Source organism: Wickerhamiella sorbophila (assembly GCF_002251995.1).
Source record: "Wickerhamiella sorbophila strain DS02 chromosome Unknown contig2, whole genome shotgun sequence".
NCBI classification, from domain to species: Eukaryota; Fungi; Ascomycota; class Dipodascomycetes; order Dipodascales; family Trichomonascaceae; genus Wickerhamiella; species Wickerhamiella sorbophila.
In genome coordinates, this window is record NW_020194005.1 from 1,184,987 (window position 1) to 1,200,813 (window position 15,827).

Consider the following 15,827-nt stretch of genomic DNA (forward strand, 5'->3'; position numbering starts at 1 on the left):
CTCAAATTATATCATATTAACCTGGTATTTTTCGAGTAGCGAGTTTTAGGGCAATGAACTTTGTAACAGAAGACGGGTGGCTAGCTGATGCATGCACGAAACTGCAACGAATTACCACTCCTAATAGATAAGACGACTGAGCATCGAGAATGGTTCAAGAAAAAAATATCAATGAGCGGATTGTACCCTACAGCTCATGAAAAGGATTCTCCAAGAAGCCACCGCTTGCGGCGACTTTTCAAATCCAGCACTTCTGATACTCCTCTAACTCCTACAACACCAGAAGGCCAGAGAGGTTCCTATTTTGTCAATAATAGTCTTGAAAAATTACATGGCTGTGAAATTGTATCTCCTCCCGATGATCTCACAAGCACACCGCTAAATTGGAAGAAGGAAACAGGGCGGCAACAGCATCATTACCAGCTTGAGGATTTCAGATCTATAAGCAGCACATCAAGCTATTACTCTACCCAGAACCTTGTTAGAACAAATTTTAGGGAGAGTTACTGCGCTGTCTGTGATTTCCCTCTGGTGTATACATTGAGCAATGAGCATACCATAGAGCTCGACTGCGGTCACCGGGCTCATCAAGAATGCTACTCAAACATGATAACACAAGCTGTTTCTGAGCTTCAGTGCCTCCATTGCGAGAACTCAAGGTACAAACTCAATGTGACAAATGAGAGAGATGATATATGCTATGGTGTTGCAAACCAACAACCACATACCCCGCCACTTCGCAGTACTAAGACACTGGAGCCCGCCTTTTCCCCGAGTTTGAACTCCTCGGACCTCTGCAGCTATTATACCTCCCTCTATGCGCCTTTTCAGACTAGGAATCATCTTGCGCTTGAAGCCAGTATAACCCCAGCATACGAAACTATCTCTGATGAGACAAAAAAGATAGTGTGCTTGGCGAAGCTGAAAGTTCCCGTACACTCAGATAGTGACTATGACTATCGTTCGTCCGCTGCAGATATTAACTATGGCCGGACGTTCACCGAGGAGCTTTCAAAAGTATCGTTCCATGGAAAGCTTTTAGCTTCAGTACCGAAAGGAAAGCTGAGGCTTTTAGATGTGCTTTACGTGACATACCGCAATAATATGTGGGTACGTTGCTACGCTTATCTGTTCTCAAAGTTGATGATCATTTGTAGGGTGGATATGCAAGGAAACCAAACAGTCCAATTTATATTGAGTGTGAAGGACATTGAACAGGTGCAGCTTGAAGACCTAGAAAAAGGTAAAGCTCTTTGTTTGATCACTTTGAGTAAGGCTTTGCCCGAACTCTTTCTGAGTACAGAAGACGAGGGTGTGCTTTATAAATGGCGGCTAGCACTTTATAACCCAGAATACGAGTTCCCACTCGCCCCTCGACCAAATGGAGATAGAGATTTCATTCAAAACTATGTCTTGATGCGAGAACCACAAGTCCCGCTCGATTTAGTATTTTGCATATCCTTATCTGATGTTGCAGATAGTGTCAAAACGAGAAGAGTAGTCCAGGCTATTCAAAAGCTTCATTCTACTATGAGCTCCTTTGACCGACTCGGGATTGTTTTTTTCGGACATTCGCTTCTCAAATCTTTCCCCCTCAGCAGAAAAGTGTGTGGCAACTGGGATGCTATAACAGAAGAACTGGTATCGCTAACAAGCTCAAAGATCGAGTCCTCTTTTGATTACACTGATCTTCTTGCCTGCTGTGAGTCGCTTCTCTCTAGCTACTGCTCTACTCGTTCGTTCGCATCTGTTATAGTGGTCAGTGACCTCAAGGATGCCTCATTCTCTTATGTTCCTTGGACTTTTATCAAAGCAGGTACACCGATAAGCACCTTTGATATATCGACCTCTAATTCGAACATACTGAGCAACATTTCATCCAAAACTGGCGGTCGTTATGTGCTTCTAGAGAATGTGAACGGACTGATTGGTCCCATGGAAGAGCTTCTGAAATTTGAAAAAATGCATAGGCTAAAAAACAATGTTGTGAGTATTCATCCATCCGATGATGTACAAATACTGAGTGTTATCAGTCTCGCATGCATGAAGCTGGGTCGAGCAACAATGAAACGTGTTGCGGAAGACGACCTTTCGAACGACATTGACCACAGTGATTCTCGGAGGAAAACTGTTCAAATTGAACTCGGAAATCTCAAGGCTGGGCAAGCCTATACGTTTTTCGTGGAATTAAGTTTGGATAGCATGAAAGGCGCCTTCAACAAAGCGTTGGCTGTGAAAACTATTACCAAGGAGGAGGAAGTAATCACTACTACAAACCTCAACGCAGGAGCTAGAACGCAGTCTCTTCATCTATTTAATATGCAGTGGGATACTAATGAGACCCTTTCTCCAGAGCCCATCAGCGATTACAGCGTGATGAAGAGCTCAACTGTCAAAATTACGTCGAGCTACGAATTTGCTGCAGATATCAACATCGAAGTTCTTTACTACAAAGTTTGTCTGAAAATTGCAGACTTATTGAGTGAACTCTCATTTTCAACACCTCGTGACAGTCGTGTGGGCGTGTTTGGCTCCATAGAATCGTGTTTGAAAGATGCCGAAGCGACCATATCATCATCATACGCCTCGTTCAAGAATGGTGACAATGCGTATAGTGACGCATTAGCCTCCCTCATAGTAGCAACAAAAGGTACCATCAGCTACTACAACGAAAGGCTAGCATCTCTAGATAGGCTGGGTCAATTAGCGTCTCTTGTGACCGATACTACATGGTGTTTGAGGACCCGTCGGTCGTATACCATCCTAACTCCACTTCATGTGCATTTTCATGAGGCCAAAGTTCGCTGAATTAAGTATAGTTTAACTTGTAAAAGCTGAGTCCTCGTCTGAAAGCTCTCAGTCCCGTACACAAGCTATTATAGGAGAGAACACAGTTGAGTAACACATCTCAAATATATGTAAAATTGCTCTTCAATCTTCCTCATTAGTCGAGGAAGGTTTTCGGGACCATAGTGTATATTCGTAAGATACACCGACCTCTTTGCAAACTGTAGCATTAATGGTCAGTGGTCTCAGTGTACGACGGAGTTGATCTTCCGTCTCCCGTGTCCATTCCTCAGCAGGAAAATTGAAAAAAGTGTCACATTTGAAGGTGTTGTCAGGATCATGTATTTGTGTCATTAAAATCAAGTTTGTGGCAGGGTGTTCGAGAGCAGCTGCATAAAGTTGACCACCGCCTATCACGAACATTTTTTTTTTTAATGTAGACGCCTTTTCTAGGGCTTGCTCGTACGAGTTTGCAAACAAGACGCCATCCGGTAGTTCAAAATCTGGGTTTCTTGACACAATAACGTTTACGCGATTCTGTAATGGTCTGAACCTGAGAGGTATTGACTCCCAGGTTTTGCGCCCCATTATAACCACTCCTCCATCAGTGACTTGTCGAAAAAACTTCATTTCGTTTTTTAGGCGCCAAGGTAAAGAGCCAGCTCTGCCGATACCAAAGCCGGGGTAGGTCGCAGCAAGAACAAGCGTTACTCCGCTATCCATACGCATGTCAGCAAAGGCGTCTCGTCAGGTGTGTGGTATTGTAGGGTCCTTTTTCAAAAACAACACGACAATACAATTAAATATAGGTATTAGTAGAGAACCGTATCCATGTATTTGGGTAATTTCTATTTCCCCATAGCCTTATCATATAGTGGCCCAGCCGAACGTTTTAGTCGATCCATAACATTCCCAAGAGAGTCTGCAGCGGGGCGAACATCGACCGAAAACACAGGTTTATCGCCATCATCGGGGGCTTCATAAAAATCTATAACGTACCTGACTTCTTGCCAGTTTCCCGATGGTGTCATCCGTAACACCATCCAATCGTGGCGGTCAAATGGTAACGGACCGGCGAAACGAGAGGGGTAAACTTTGCCTAGCAATTGAAGAAATGCAGCTCGGGGACTGAGATCTTCCGGTCTACCGGTGAACTTCAATAGTCTCGGCATCACATTCACGCGGTCCGTATAAGGTTTTTCCCACTCCAATACCTCGCGCCACACACCTTCGTTCAAAAAATTGTGCACGTCCACCATGCTTTCCACAGCATCCTCAGGAATTCCAGCCGGTCCAGTTTTTCGAACCATTGCATTGAGCATTTGTTGAGGCGAGGGGTACTCCCAATGTCCTGAAGTATCGCTGTTGCCCTTCGGGATCGATGAAATTGTTCGTTCCGTAGGAAGATCCAGCTTTTGTCCCGGTACCTTGAGGGAAGACAACTCAGGCATGTTATTATCGGGGTTTAAACTGCCTTTCTCGTGAACAGGGCATTGAGAAACTTTTCTCGACATTAGTTTAGTGTGATCCACTGGGCACTTGGAGATCGGCTCAGTGGTATTGAGTCTTTTCTCCTCTATGCCCTGACTAAAAAGAGCATCTTTATCCACTGGTGATGACCAGAAAAGGCCTGTAAAGCTTTGCTTGAGTTTTGCGACCGGCATAGCATCCGTAGCCGCAGCGCTGGCGGTTGAACCGTCCTTTTCTGTGATCCAGAACCAACCCATCAGTATTATGTGAGCAAATTTTTGCTTTTTCTTATAATTCGACAGATATTTGTTCGCTGTGTAATCGGTCATAGTTTTTTTTTAGTGAGCGACAAAACTTTCAAGAGTTCTAAATTGATCTGCGAAGCCGATAATTAGAGCTATAAGATCCTTTATCTCATGAACGGCATATATAGTACAGTATAGTAACATCTGGTAAAGGCTACAATAGACCCTGAGCAGGAAGCATTATCTAATGAACATATCCACATCTACAATTCTCCAGGAGCGTAGACGTCCTCATCAGTCTGCACAAAGAGAAGAGGAGGACGCAGCCAAACTATACTTTGGTCCAGAATTTGATGTACGACAGACCTCACATGATGGTACAGAAGCCCCATTGATCGCTTTGAATTTGTCGGAAACAAGACTACTCATCAACGCTGCTTTGCAACAACGTAGAAGGGACAATGAAGGGGAGTCTTCAGGAGACATCAACGATGAGGATGAGGAAGATTTTTCGAACTCGAATGAAATTCTACGGAAAACGCAAGAGTATTTATCGGTCTTCGCCAGGTTCAAGGACGAGCAAACGGTAAGCGCGGCTGAGCACTTACTAAAATCTCAAGAAAATGCGGATCTCCATCCATTCGAAATTGCTCAACTAGGCTCGTTGGTTTGTGAGGATGCTGAAGAAGCCAAATCCCTTATACCAAGTTTGGCATACAAAAAGAATGATGAAGAACTGCAAGTACTTCTTGATAACTTACGCCGCTTTGGTTAATTTGGTAACTGATAATACGGCAACGATATTTCTTGTATATCATCATAGCCATATACGATAGGATTTATCACCTGGGTAAGCTGAGAGCGCAATACCGGACACTCTCATAGTGTTACCTCGCCCCCGATACAAACAGTTCAATCAGTTGAAACTAACCCAACTTAACATAACTACTAAATCGGTTTCTTCTGGTTTATACCTAAACTGTAGGTCCGCGGGGGTGAACGAGGTCAAGTTAATCCGCTGAATCCTTTATGTCCTCCTCGTCACCATCTTCATCGTCATCATCGGACTTCCTAGCTCGGCGGTCGTAGAACTCATCTAAAATTTTAGGTGAGATACGATTCAGAAGTTCTTTGGGGTAGATTCTTAACAAGCTCCAGCCAAGGTCAAGAGATTCGAAAATACTGCGGTCTTCATACTTGCCCTGAGAAACAAACCCTTTCTCGAATTTATCCAAAAACTCCAAGGAAAGCTTATCCTCGTTTGAGAGCGCTTCTTCTCCGACAACTGCTTTCATAGCCGCCGCGTCACGGCCAATAGCGTATTTGGCGTACAACTGGTTAGAAACGTCAGAGTGATCCTTGCGAGTCATGCCGTCACCAATTGCCGCCTTCATAAGACGTGAGAGACTGGGCAAAACGTTGATAGGGGGATATATATCACGATTGTGCAACTGGCGATCCACGAAAATTTGTCCCTCTGTGATATAACCTGTCAGATCTGGAATGGGGTGCGTGATATCATCGTTGGGCATGGTAAGAATTGGAATTTGAGTAATAGAGCCATTACGACCCTCTACACGGCCAGCACGTTCATAAATTGTCGCCAAATCTGTATACATGTAACCTGGATAGCCGCGGCGACCAGGAACTTCCTCTCTAGCCGCTGATACCTCACGTAAAGCATCGGCGTAGGAAGACATATCTGTAAGGATAGTCAGAACATGGCGCTCAGTCTGATATGCCAGATACTCTGCAGCAGTTAAAGCCAAACGCGGCGTAATAATACGCTCAATCGTTGGGTCATTCGCCAAATTCAAGAAAAGTGTTGTACGTTCAAGTGAGCCACTAGCCTCAAAGTCACGTTGGAAAAATCTCGCAGTTTCTAAATTGGCACCCATAGCTGCAAACACAATTGCAAAGTTTTCCTCATGTCCGTCATGAACGTCTTTTGTAGGACGAACAAGTGATGCTTGACGGCAAATTTGTGCTGCAATTTCGTTGTGCGGAAGACCAGAAGCTGAGAAGATAGGAATTTTCTGACCACGAGCAATTGAATTCATGCAATCAATAGTAGATATTCCCGTTGAAATCATTTCTTCGGGATAGGTACGTGTATAAGGATTGATGGGCGACCCGTTAATGTCCAGGTAGTCCTCGGCAAGGACGGCAGGACCACTATCGATCGCAGTGCCACTTCCATTGAAGACACGGCCAAGCATATCCTCTGAAACGGGGATTTTGAGGTTCTCTCCTGTAAACTCCACCACAGTTTTCTTCACATCGATACCTGAAGTACCTTGGAAAACCTGCACAATCGCCCGGTCTCCTTTGACCTCAAGAACTTGACCAGTACGTTCTGTTCCATCTGGAAGGGTGAGGTTCACAATTTCTGCGAACTGAGGAACTTTTACCTTATCAAGAATAACAAGGGGCCCGTTGATGGCGTTCACGGTGTTGTAACTCAACCGGGGTTCCAGGCCAAAATTCTTAGTTACGGCCTTTTTATTGATTTCGACTTGAGTTAGTATTCCTCTTGCAATTGGTAACAGATGTTGAATCTAAGTACTTACACAGCTCCTTATCAGACACCCTGGCGGCACTCATTGGTATGATGAGGAGCCTTTGCTTACGTGGGGCTGTTATGTGGTCCGCTGTTTTTCGTGATTGATAGCTTTCGTACGCACTTCAGCTAAAGTAACATATGACCTGCGTATTTCCTTCGTGCGAAGCTTATCGTTTTGAAAGCTATTAAGAAGATTATACTGTACATTCTATCTCTCGGTGCGGACCTTCCGACATGTGAAGGGGTATTAGGACAAAAGACTATTCTGAACAATACGTGGGAGCCGGTGGAGTGGCCATAGACTTAGCGCACTACAATGACGTATCGGGCCTAATGGCCAAGTTGGGAAGATGTACCACCAGCAATGTTAAGATCGCTAGTTCGAATCTGGTTTGAGTACTTTTATTAACCCATGCAGTCATAATTATAATGGATTTTATCTGTAAAAGTTTTTACGACAATGAACGGGTATCAAACCAAGATGATAAAAAGTTATACTTCACTTATTTCAAAACAGGAAAGACAGGACGAATTCGCTCTATCTATTTTCTTCGTGCCATGGAATGAATGTTTTTATGTTTGCTTGATCTCTTTTGTGATGTCTCTTGATTTTATGCCGACCAATTCTCTATTCATTACTATAAATATCAAATTTTGCTTCACGCTTATCTACCCTGTTAGGGGAATTGCATACCGTTTGAATATTCAAAGTGCCGTCGTTTACTCATGTAGTGAACGGTTAGGTGCAGGATCTGGAAAACCCTGCTACAAAAGTGAATTTTTTTTTTTTGTCAAAATACAACCGATGCATTTCTAAACCATTTTAAGGTTTTTCTCAACTTTACTTTACTAATTACAGATAATGTTTTTGTCACTATTTATATTACTAATACATATATGCTATATCATTGGACGTTGAGTTATGTGCTCTATTCTGGCCAATCTATTTGAAGTAAATGATGAGTAAGTGAATGTTTGATTCGTCGTATACAATTATGCTGCTTACTCAAATAAACTGAATACATTTAAAAATGAGTTACAAAATGTTTTTTTGTTGATGTCTTTTTTTATACTGCTCAAGGTTTCGTTTTACCTCATGTTTCGCATTAACGCCTGAAAAGATCTTGCGACTGAGGAACAACACCTTATGGGTATTTGTTCAACTGGCAGTCGAACGATTTAATCGCATAGATACTTAAGTATATATTACCAACCTGACTGAGCGTACTTCTTATAACGGCTTCCTGTATGTTTTGGTGGGGTGTACGTGCGTGTGCATGGTGATGCATGGTGATGCAGCGGAGACCTAGTCTCGCCTAATTAATGCTATTCTGTTACCAATTTATATAATCTTAGTTTACTAGCATATATGGTTCTATTTGTAAGGCTCTATTTGCTCGTCTATCCAGTCCCAAAGTTTTTGGCCCTGGCTGCTGTGAGCACGTTTATATAGCTCAGTGCTGACACGGCCGATGCGACCGAACGGAACAACGAATGCACTTCCCTCTTTGCAAATCTCTGGACTGAGCGCAGCAAAAAGCTCTGTATAAGCACCGTACTCGGGTGGCCATTTGAGACCATCTATGAGCCTGTCGGAGAAGCTGTCCGTATGTCTAAACAGCTCCGTCTTGATGATTCCTGGATGGGCTGCAACTGACAAAACTTGAGTTCCAGGGTGGTGGAGTGGCCATTGAACACTTTGTACGTAATTGATCGCCTTACTAAACGCGTACCTCTCTGTGACACTCCTGGTTGTGTCATTCGGTTTGTCGAACTCGTATGAGGTCAAGTAGAGCGCCAATGAAGATATCCATACAATTCGCAGATCAGAGCGGGGGTCCCTGTTCATTGCCCTCTCGAGAAGTGGGTCTAGGAAATGCTGAAGAAGTTGAGGTCCAACATTATTGACTCCTACTTGATACTCGAACCCCTGCGCGGTCTTAAGCCCTTTTTCTGCAAACATCACGCCTGCATTGTGTATTATTCCATGTAATTCGGTATGGTTGCTCAAGATCTTTTGAACTCCAGGCTTGATAGTTGTAAGGTCTGAGAAATCCATAACGCATGTATCCAATTGTGCTTCTGGTTGCTCTGTTTTGATGAGTTGAACCGTCTCTTCTAGCTTGGCATGTGATCTTGCGATAAGCCATACTTTCGCACCCTTCCTAGCGAGTTTCTTCGCCACTTCAGTACCAATGCCTCCGTTGGCTCCAGTCACAACCCAAACAGCTCCAGTCAAGTCTGGATAGTCCTCATCTAAAAACTGTGGAGTTTTGCTCGCGCTGGCCTCGTCCACTGAGGCACATAGTCCCTCCCACAAAGTTCTGAGTGTCGGCAACATCCAAGCTAGCTTAGAGAGTGCGTGCTTACCTACGTTGCTGTATCTGGGCAAGACAGCTTAGTACTCTCCTCCCCCCCCCCCCCCCCCATCTCTTCTGCCACGCTCCACATTGTTGTCTAATTGAGCTGTTGTTGTTGTTTTTTTATTACGGCGTCGTCTTTGACGTGGCTATCCTTTTGGTGATGAGATGTGGTTCTATTTATGCATAGAACTGGAGAATACGAGGAGCCTGCCCTGAGTCTTTGACCTTACAACAGTTAGTTAACCTCCATAAGTTTGATCGGGCCTTTTCCATATAAAATAGGAACACTACGTGCCTTTTGATACACAGTGAGAATTTAAAAGAGAAAAAAGTAAGCAACAAAGCACACAAAGTTGACCGTGCGGCTTAAAAACCCATATGGTTGAAATGGCTGCAGCCTTTGGACATGCATCATTGACGAATTACGAAATCAGTGAGAGCTCTCTACCCTCTACTTGGTTGCGATGCCATTCAGCAGAGATGGGGGGATTCGTACGCTATGCTTCGTCCTGTGTATTATAGGTGCGTTAATTATGGCCAGATACTCATCATTGGATACCGACAGGAAGGAGGAGGCCCCCACCACCATCCAAGACTTGACTTATTGGCCAAATATCAACACAGTTGATAGGAACCGTACCCAGCTGGGCAGAGAAAACGCAACTTTATACATGCTTGTCCGGAATTCTGAGTTACACGAAGCACTCGCCTCAATGCGGGAGCTAGAGGATAGATTTAATCACAAGCACCACTACCCGTGGGTTTTCTTGAACGACGACGAGTTCACAGATGAGTTCAAACTGCTAACGACGGGAATGGCTTCAGGAAAAACACATTATGGTTTCATTGATCCAAATGTATGGAACATTCCACCGCATACAAACATCACGAAGATGCTAGAATGCGTTCAAGATTTCACGGCGAGGGGTATAATCTATGGGGATTCAATATCTTACCGCAATATGTGCAGATTTAACTCAGGGAGCTTCTTTAAGCATCCGCTCCTGCTAGAATACGACTGGTACTGGAGAGTAGAGCCTGGTGTACACTTCTACTGTGATCAAAGATACGATCCTTTTACTTTTATGCGTGAGAACAACAAAGTGTATGGGTTTGTTGTAACCATAAGGGAATACCCGGAAACAATTCCTACATTATGGAAAACAGCGAAAGAGTTTTTTGATCAGCATCCGGACTATATTGCAGCAGACAACGCTCTAGACTTTGCAACAACGACTGAGAAACTTTCTAGCGATGAAGCAGACATTGATCCTACTTTGGGGTACAATATGTGTCATTTCTGGAGCAATTTTGAGATTGGAAACCTGAATTTTTTCAGGAACAACAAGTATTCTGAGTACTTCGAACATCTCGACAAATCCAATGGGTTTTACTACGAACGATGGGGCGATGCACCTGTTCATACGCTAGGGCTACTTGCGTTTGCAAATAGGTCACAGATCCATCATTTTTCAGATATTGGATACTATCACTTACCATTCCATCGATGTCCACACGACGATGCATCTTACTCAACTGGACGCTGTCTGTGTCCGACAAATCACAACGAGCTTGTCGACTTTCAGCCTTTTTCTTGTCTTCAGCGATGGTGGCATTACGGGGGCCGTCAATTCCTTTTCAATTTTAACAACGAAAAAGCAAACGTCTGGGATTGAAAGGCATCAAAAACTCCCACGAGCATCATCAAACAACATGATACCACTATTTCAATGTATTTTTTGTAGATATGGGAAAGGTTATAATAACTGGATAACAAATTTGGGTTGAAATAATGGGGGCAGACTGGCCTATCACCTACAGTACTATCTCACCACGGCTCCAGGCAATATAGCCAAAGCTTGTTCTGCCTAAGTTTCAGATAGAATTATTGACTTTCTTAGCGAGGTCTTCGTCAGAAGGTTCAACAAGAATCGAGCCGTCAGGATACACGATCACAGGTATGTTCGGTTTCCCGCTAATTTTCTTGGCTGTTTCCTTCTCTCCAGGAGTGGCTGCAAGGTCAATATATGTGTAAGGAATATCATGAGATGAGAAGTACCTTTTTGCTCTTATACAATCAGGGCACCAATCTGCTCCGTAGATTGTGATCAAACGCGACATGATAGTTGGAGGGTGTGATCGCTAAGCAATGTGATCATGAGTAACCCGTCTGGACCTGTTCCGCCGTCCTTGATCAGAATCTAGTTCAGAGACACAGTCAAAACAACTAAGAATATACCAAAAAGGTACATAAATAATAAACAAACAAATCTAGCCTACAGAACAGTGGAGAGACAAAAGTAGATACGAGCAAGTGCACCTCTTTGCGCGTGGTATCCTCAAAATCTGTACTGACTTTCGTCGATATCCAATTTGGCACATATCAAACCAAGAAGTACCTCTATCCTTTTGTTTTGCCTCTTAAGGTCATCAAGAAACTCATTAGCTTCACTATAATCGCCTGTAGACCCGATGTCCAGCTCGAACGGTATCGAAAACCTTCGCCGTTGAAGCTGCAGACGAAGTGTATCCAAATCAGATTCTCTGGAAAGTGAAAACACTGAATTTTTTCTTGGGTTATATTGACGACGTAGAGTAGGCTCTCTAACGGCAAAACTTGGGCTCGGCCCAACGTCCAGCCTCGAAGCAGGAACACTCGAACCAGAAACAGGTTCAACATTACTACTCAGGACTTCTTCAACCAGATCGAACTTCGAGGCCCTTGGTGCCATTGATCTCTCCACGTCAACATGTGCACCACGTCTTTTGCGCTGGATATGAGGTTTGGGCGCCCTGTTGCCCACCCGCTGATTTAAATAATTCTGGAGCCGTTCATGCTGCTCATCTGCTTGCTTTTGTTTATGTGTTCGAAATCTTACAAGTGTTCCTTCATAAAGATAGATACACAAGAAGACAGGCATATGCGTGAGCTTTAATATGAACCTTGTGAACCCCAGATAACGTTGAATAGGAATAAAATACTGGATAGGGAAGAGGAGCCAGTTGATTGTGTTAAACGGTTCCGCAAAAAAAAAGAGACTAGAATGTTCGCTCTTGATCTTTGATTGAACGCGAACAGCACAATGGTAGTGATACTCTTCAAGAGAGTGCTCGGATATATCACGATATCTTGAGTTCAATGCAGCAGAGACCATAGTGCTGACCACAAATTGTGCAAGAAATAGATAAAGGAACAACGTCAAAGCCCCTGGGAAAGAATATTTTTCCCAGTTCAGCCATACAGCAGGTGTAAAGCCGAAAAAAATCTGGAGTTGTGAAAAAACAACTTCGGAGGGTTGAAAAACACCCTTTGCAAATGCGGTGAGAGAAGCAGAAAAACCAATGGAAAATATTACAACTGCGACAACGCAGTATATCAGGTCAATGCTAAGTTTCCTCATGGAGATTGCTAGCCTGGCAAAGCTTTTGTTGGCTTCAAGAATACTAGAGGCCCTTGGAATAAGCACTATTGCAGCCAGAATTAAAACATTGAGCGCCCACTTATTGAGTGTGTCAATAGCCGTGGCGTTGTTAACGAGATGCAGGGCTAGAAATCTGAACACCCAGTAACATAAAATTGCGGCTGTTGTACACAAGTCACACCAACCCCAAAGGGACAGAGAGTACAACCTCCAACCAATGTATTTGATATTGGTGAATTCATCTAAAACAAAGCCAACAGCCCATAATGAAAACACAGCCTCGTTGAACGATGGTTCTGAACGCCAGTTAAAGATGAGCTTCAAATACAAGGCGACAAGCACCAACACAGATCCAATTTTTAAATAATGACGGTAGCAAGGTACTCTCAATCTTGATGGTTTGAAAATGGATATATGCTCGGGACTGTAACGACCAAGAATACCTTTGCGGGCATACAAGATTGCGCTCAGCTGGCGCCTGGTGCGAACTCGGATGCGATGAGCCTTATAGATAAACGGATCGAATACCAGTGTCCCACTCCAAAGTTCATCCACGATTGATACCATAACTGGATGAGCGAGAAATCTTTTTGCCTCTCCATGAATTGCGAGTTCTAGTGCCGACACACGTAGCCAATACGGTACAGACTGCGTCTCATCGTCTACCCCGTCTGCAAAAGGGTAGAACGCAAACACAATATACTGAGCGGCTTCATCATGTGGTATATCTTCCAGCAACTGGGAGGCTATTTCCTGGCATACTTCGGCCCTGAGTTGCAATAACTGAGCAAGAGCAGGGCCGCGTTTTGCCTCACTAGCGAAGTGTATTCTGCTTGCCAAAAGAGCATAGAATACAGCACCACTCATATAGTTGCCATGTATGATATCTTTAAGAGCCTGGGAGATAGTATGAACATCTTGAGTGTTAATGGGGGCCTCATCATCAGAACTGATGTGCGCAACGATGAGATCCGAAATATCCCTGCAAACGCTGCTCACTGAAATAGAGTCTAGTTTGCAAGGCTGATTGACCGGTAGCAATGGCCACTCCACGCCATGCTCCGCGTCAATTTGGTCTGCGGAATCAGTCATGGTGCACTGCCCAGGAGTTGTGAAGTAATGTCTGGGGTAAGGTACGATCTTTCCCAAAAAATACTTGGCATCAACAAACATATTTGGCGAATGAACAATTACGGAATTATAAGGCCCGAGTAAGTATCGAGTTATGATGATTGTACGGATTACATAGAAAATATATCCAAAAAATGGACGACACCGGAATCGAACCGGGGACCTCGCGCATGCTAAGCGCACGTGATAACCAACTACACCAGACGCCCTATAAGTGTTAATGTATAAGTGGTATTCTATATCTGTACAGAATCGGAAACGGCAAAGCTTTGGTTTTACGTTGTGACGGAGGGCGTGTGATTGATATGAATATTGCGCTGTCAACCGAGTGGCAAGTGTTAAAGAGAAACAGAATAGGAACGCAGATAAGAGACTATTGGTGGGGTTTGATTTTTTTTCTTCGACCCGCTTCGCTTGCTAGAGTCACCAAAAAAACCCCCTAATTTTGATTTTTAGCCCTCAATAAATATATTCCAAGCAGTCACACTGCCGACAGACCGAACAGATCTGATGCGGGGGAACTTGATAAAGCATGGAAGTACTTACTTAATCTACCTCAGAATCCTACGTTTAACAATTCAAAAAATCAGCTTATCACCGATAATAATTTGATCAGAATGGCTATGCACAAAATAACAGATGATATATGGGTTGGTTCCCTCATGTCTTTGACAGCAGTGAAGACGCTTTCAAAGTATAACATCACACATATCTTATCGGTAGTCGATATTCGAGCTACGGGGCACGACGTCGGAAAGTTTCGAGAGACCTTGCAGAAAAACTTCAAACATCTATATCTTGAAATACAAGATGTGGAAGAAGAAGATATTATGCAGTTTTTCGGGCAAACAAATGAGTTCATAGAGGATGCTGTTTCCAAAGGTGGCAGCGTTTTGGTTCATTGTATTGCTGGAATTTCCCGCTCAGCCACTTGCGCTTGTGCATATATAATGAAAAAAAACAAATGGAACGCTGAAGAAACGATACAGTTTGTAAAGTCAAAGCGACCTATTGCAAATCCAAACAAGTCATTTGTCGAGCAACTCGAGGTATACTATCAATGCGGTTATGAAATCACAGACGACAAGAAGCTCTACCGCGAATGGAAGTTGCGAAACCAAGCTTCCTATTTTGCGTATCAACAAGTGGATGATAAGACCATCAAATTTACAAAAGTAGAAATGCCTGCATTGAAAGTTCTTTGGCGTCATATCTTGCATTTTGTCGTACCCCCAGAGCTGATAGGAAAAGTTAGGCACATCAAAGTGAATGATGTTGTTTTTGCCGTCACAGAGCCCATAAGTCAAACGTTGAAAAGCCCTCGCGACAATATCCAAATTATCGCTGGTGAGGAGGTTTTCGCAATTTCACACGAGGTCTTCGAAAATATACTTCAAAAAATTGCAACAAAAACAACTGTTTTGCGCTGTAAAAGTTGTTCGGGTACAGTCGCCACTTCTGCCGTGTTCGTGAATCATAAACCAGCCTCTCAAACTCCCTGCCAGCATTTCTTTTTGGAGCCGATGGAGTGGATGCGTGGAGAGCTTGAACAGGGTAAGCTTGAGGGTCGTATTGACTGCCCGCACTGCCATGCTAAGTTGGGTAGCTACCTGTGGCAAGGATCGCGTTGCAGTTGTGGTGAATGGGTTGTGCCTTCGATCAAGCTTCAGAAGTCGCGTGTTGACCAAATGACACAGCAAAGCAAAGCTTCTTTGTAAAAATGTAACCTCAGATATGAGGTCCGTGCAGTTCCGAGAGGAGTAATCTCAATTGAGCTTCGCTGTTTTTGTATAAATCCTTGACCCCACGATACAAGTCTATTCAAGACCTAACGAAGTAAAATCTT

The 15,827-nt window shown here is 43.6% G+C and overlaps 9 protein-coding genes across 9 annotated transcripts; 4 read left to right on the forward strand and 5 right to left on the reverse strand.

Annotated features, from left to right (window-relative positions):
- Positions 1 to 171: 171 nt before the first annotated feature.
- B9G98_03946 (hypothetical protein) lies at positions 172 to 2,808 on the forward strand (the record flags this gene model as incomplete). The annotated part of the gene is made up of 1 exon (XM_024810503.1): positions 172 to 2,808. One exon carries the CDS (start codon positions 172 to 174, stop codon positions 2,806 to 2,808), a length of 2,637 nt encoding a protein of 878 aa, XP_024666271.1.
- Positions 2,809 to 2,931: 123 nt separating this feature from the next.
- On the reverse strand, positions 2,932 to 3,516 carry B9G98_03947 (Dihydrofolate reductase; the record flags this gene model as incomplete). Its single annotated transcript, XM_024810504.1, has 1 exon — positions 2,932 to 3,516. One exon carries the CDS (start codon positions 3,514 to 3,516, stop codon positions 2,932 to 2,934), a length of 585 nt encoding a protein of 194 aa, XP_024666272.1.
- A 119-nt stretch (positions 3,517 to 3,635) lies between these two features.
- Positions 3,636 to 4,514, reverse strand: B9G98_03948 (Cytochrome c heme lyase; the record flags this gene model as incomplete). Its single annotated transcript, XM_024810505.1, has 1 exon — positions 3,636 to 4,514. The coding sequence occupies one exon, from the start codon at positions 4,512 to 4,514 to the stop codon at positions 3,636 to 3,638; it is 879 nt and encodes a 292-aa protein (XP_024666273.1).
- A 235-nt stretch (positions 4,515 to 4,749) lies between these two features.
- B9G98_03949 (DNA-directed RNA polymerase II subunit rpb4) lies at positions 4,750 to 5,277 on the forward strand (the record flags this gene model as incomplete). Its single annotated transcript, XM_024810506.1, has 1 exon — positions 4,750 to 5,277. One exon carries the CDS (start codon positions 4,750 to 4,752, stop codon positions 5,275 to 5,277), a length of 528 nt encoding a protein of 175 aa, XP_024666274.1.
- A 235-nt stretch (positions 5,278 to 5,512) lies between these two features.
- B9G98_03950 (V-type proton ATPase subunit B) lies at positions 5,513 to 7,106 on the reverse strand (the record flags this gene model as incomplete). Its single annotated transcript, XM_024810507.1, has 2 exons — positions 5,513 to 7,017; positions 7,073 to 7,106. 2 exons carry the CDS (start codon positions 7,104 to 7,106, stop codon positions 5,513 to 5,515), a joined length of 1,539 nt encoding a protein of 512 aa, XP_024666275.1.
- A 1,334-nt stretch (positions 7,107 to 8,440) lies between these two features.
- On the reverse strand, positions 8,441 to 9,406 carry B9G98_03951 (hypothetical protein; the record flags this gene model as incomplete). The annotated part of the gene is made up of 1 exon (XM_024810508.1): positions 8,441 to 9,406. One exon carries the CDS (start codon positions 9,404 to 9,406, stop codon positions 8,441 to 8,443), a length of 966 nt encoding a protein of 321 aa, XP_024666276.1.
- Positions 9,407 to 9,961: 555 nt separating this feature from the next.
- Positions 9,962 to 11,104, forward strand: B9G98_03952 (O-glycoside alpha-1,2-mannosyltransferase 3; the record flags this gene model as incomplete). The annotated part of the gene is made up of 1 exon (XM_024810509.1): positions 9,962 to 11,104. The coding sequence occupies one exon, from the start codon at positions 9,962 to 9,964 to the stop codon at positions 11,102 to 11,104; it is 1,143 nt and encodes a 380-aa protein (XP_024666277.1).
- A 663-nt stretch (positions 11,105 to 11,767) lies between these two features.
- Positions 11,768 to 13,942, reverse strand: B9G98_03953 (Calcium channel YVC1; the record flags this gene model as incomplete). Its single annotated transcript, XM_024810510.1, has 1 exon — positions 11,768 to 13,942. The coding sequence occupies one exon, from the start codon at positions 13,940 to 13,942 to the stop codon at positions 11,768 to 11,770; it is 2,175 nt and encodes a 724-aa protein (XP_024666278.1).
- Positions 13,943 to 14,598: 656 nt separating this feature from the next.
- B9G98_03954 (Tyrosine-protein phosphatase YVH1) lies at positions 14,599 to 15,699 on the forward strand (the record flags this gene model as incomplete). Its single annotated transcript, XM_024810511.1, has 1 exon — positions 14,599 to 15,699. One exon carries the CDS (start codon positions 14,599 to 14,601, stop codon positions 15,697 to 15,699), a length of 1,101 nt encoding a protein of 366 aa, XP_024666279.1.
- Positions 15,700 to 15,827: the final 128 nt, after the last annotated feature.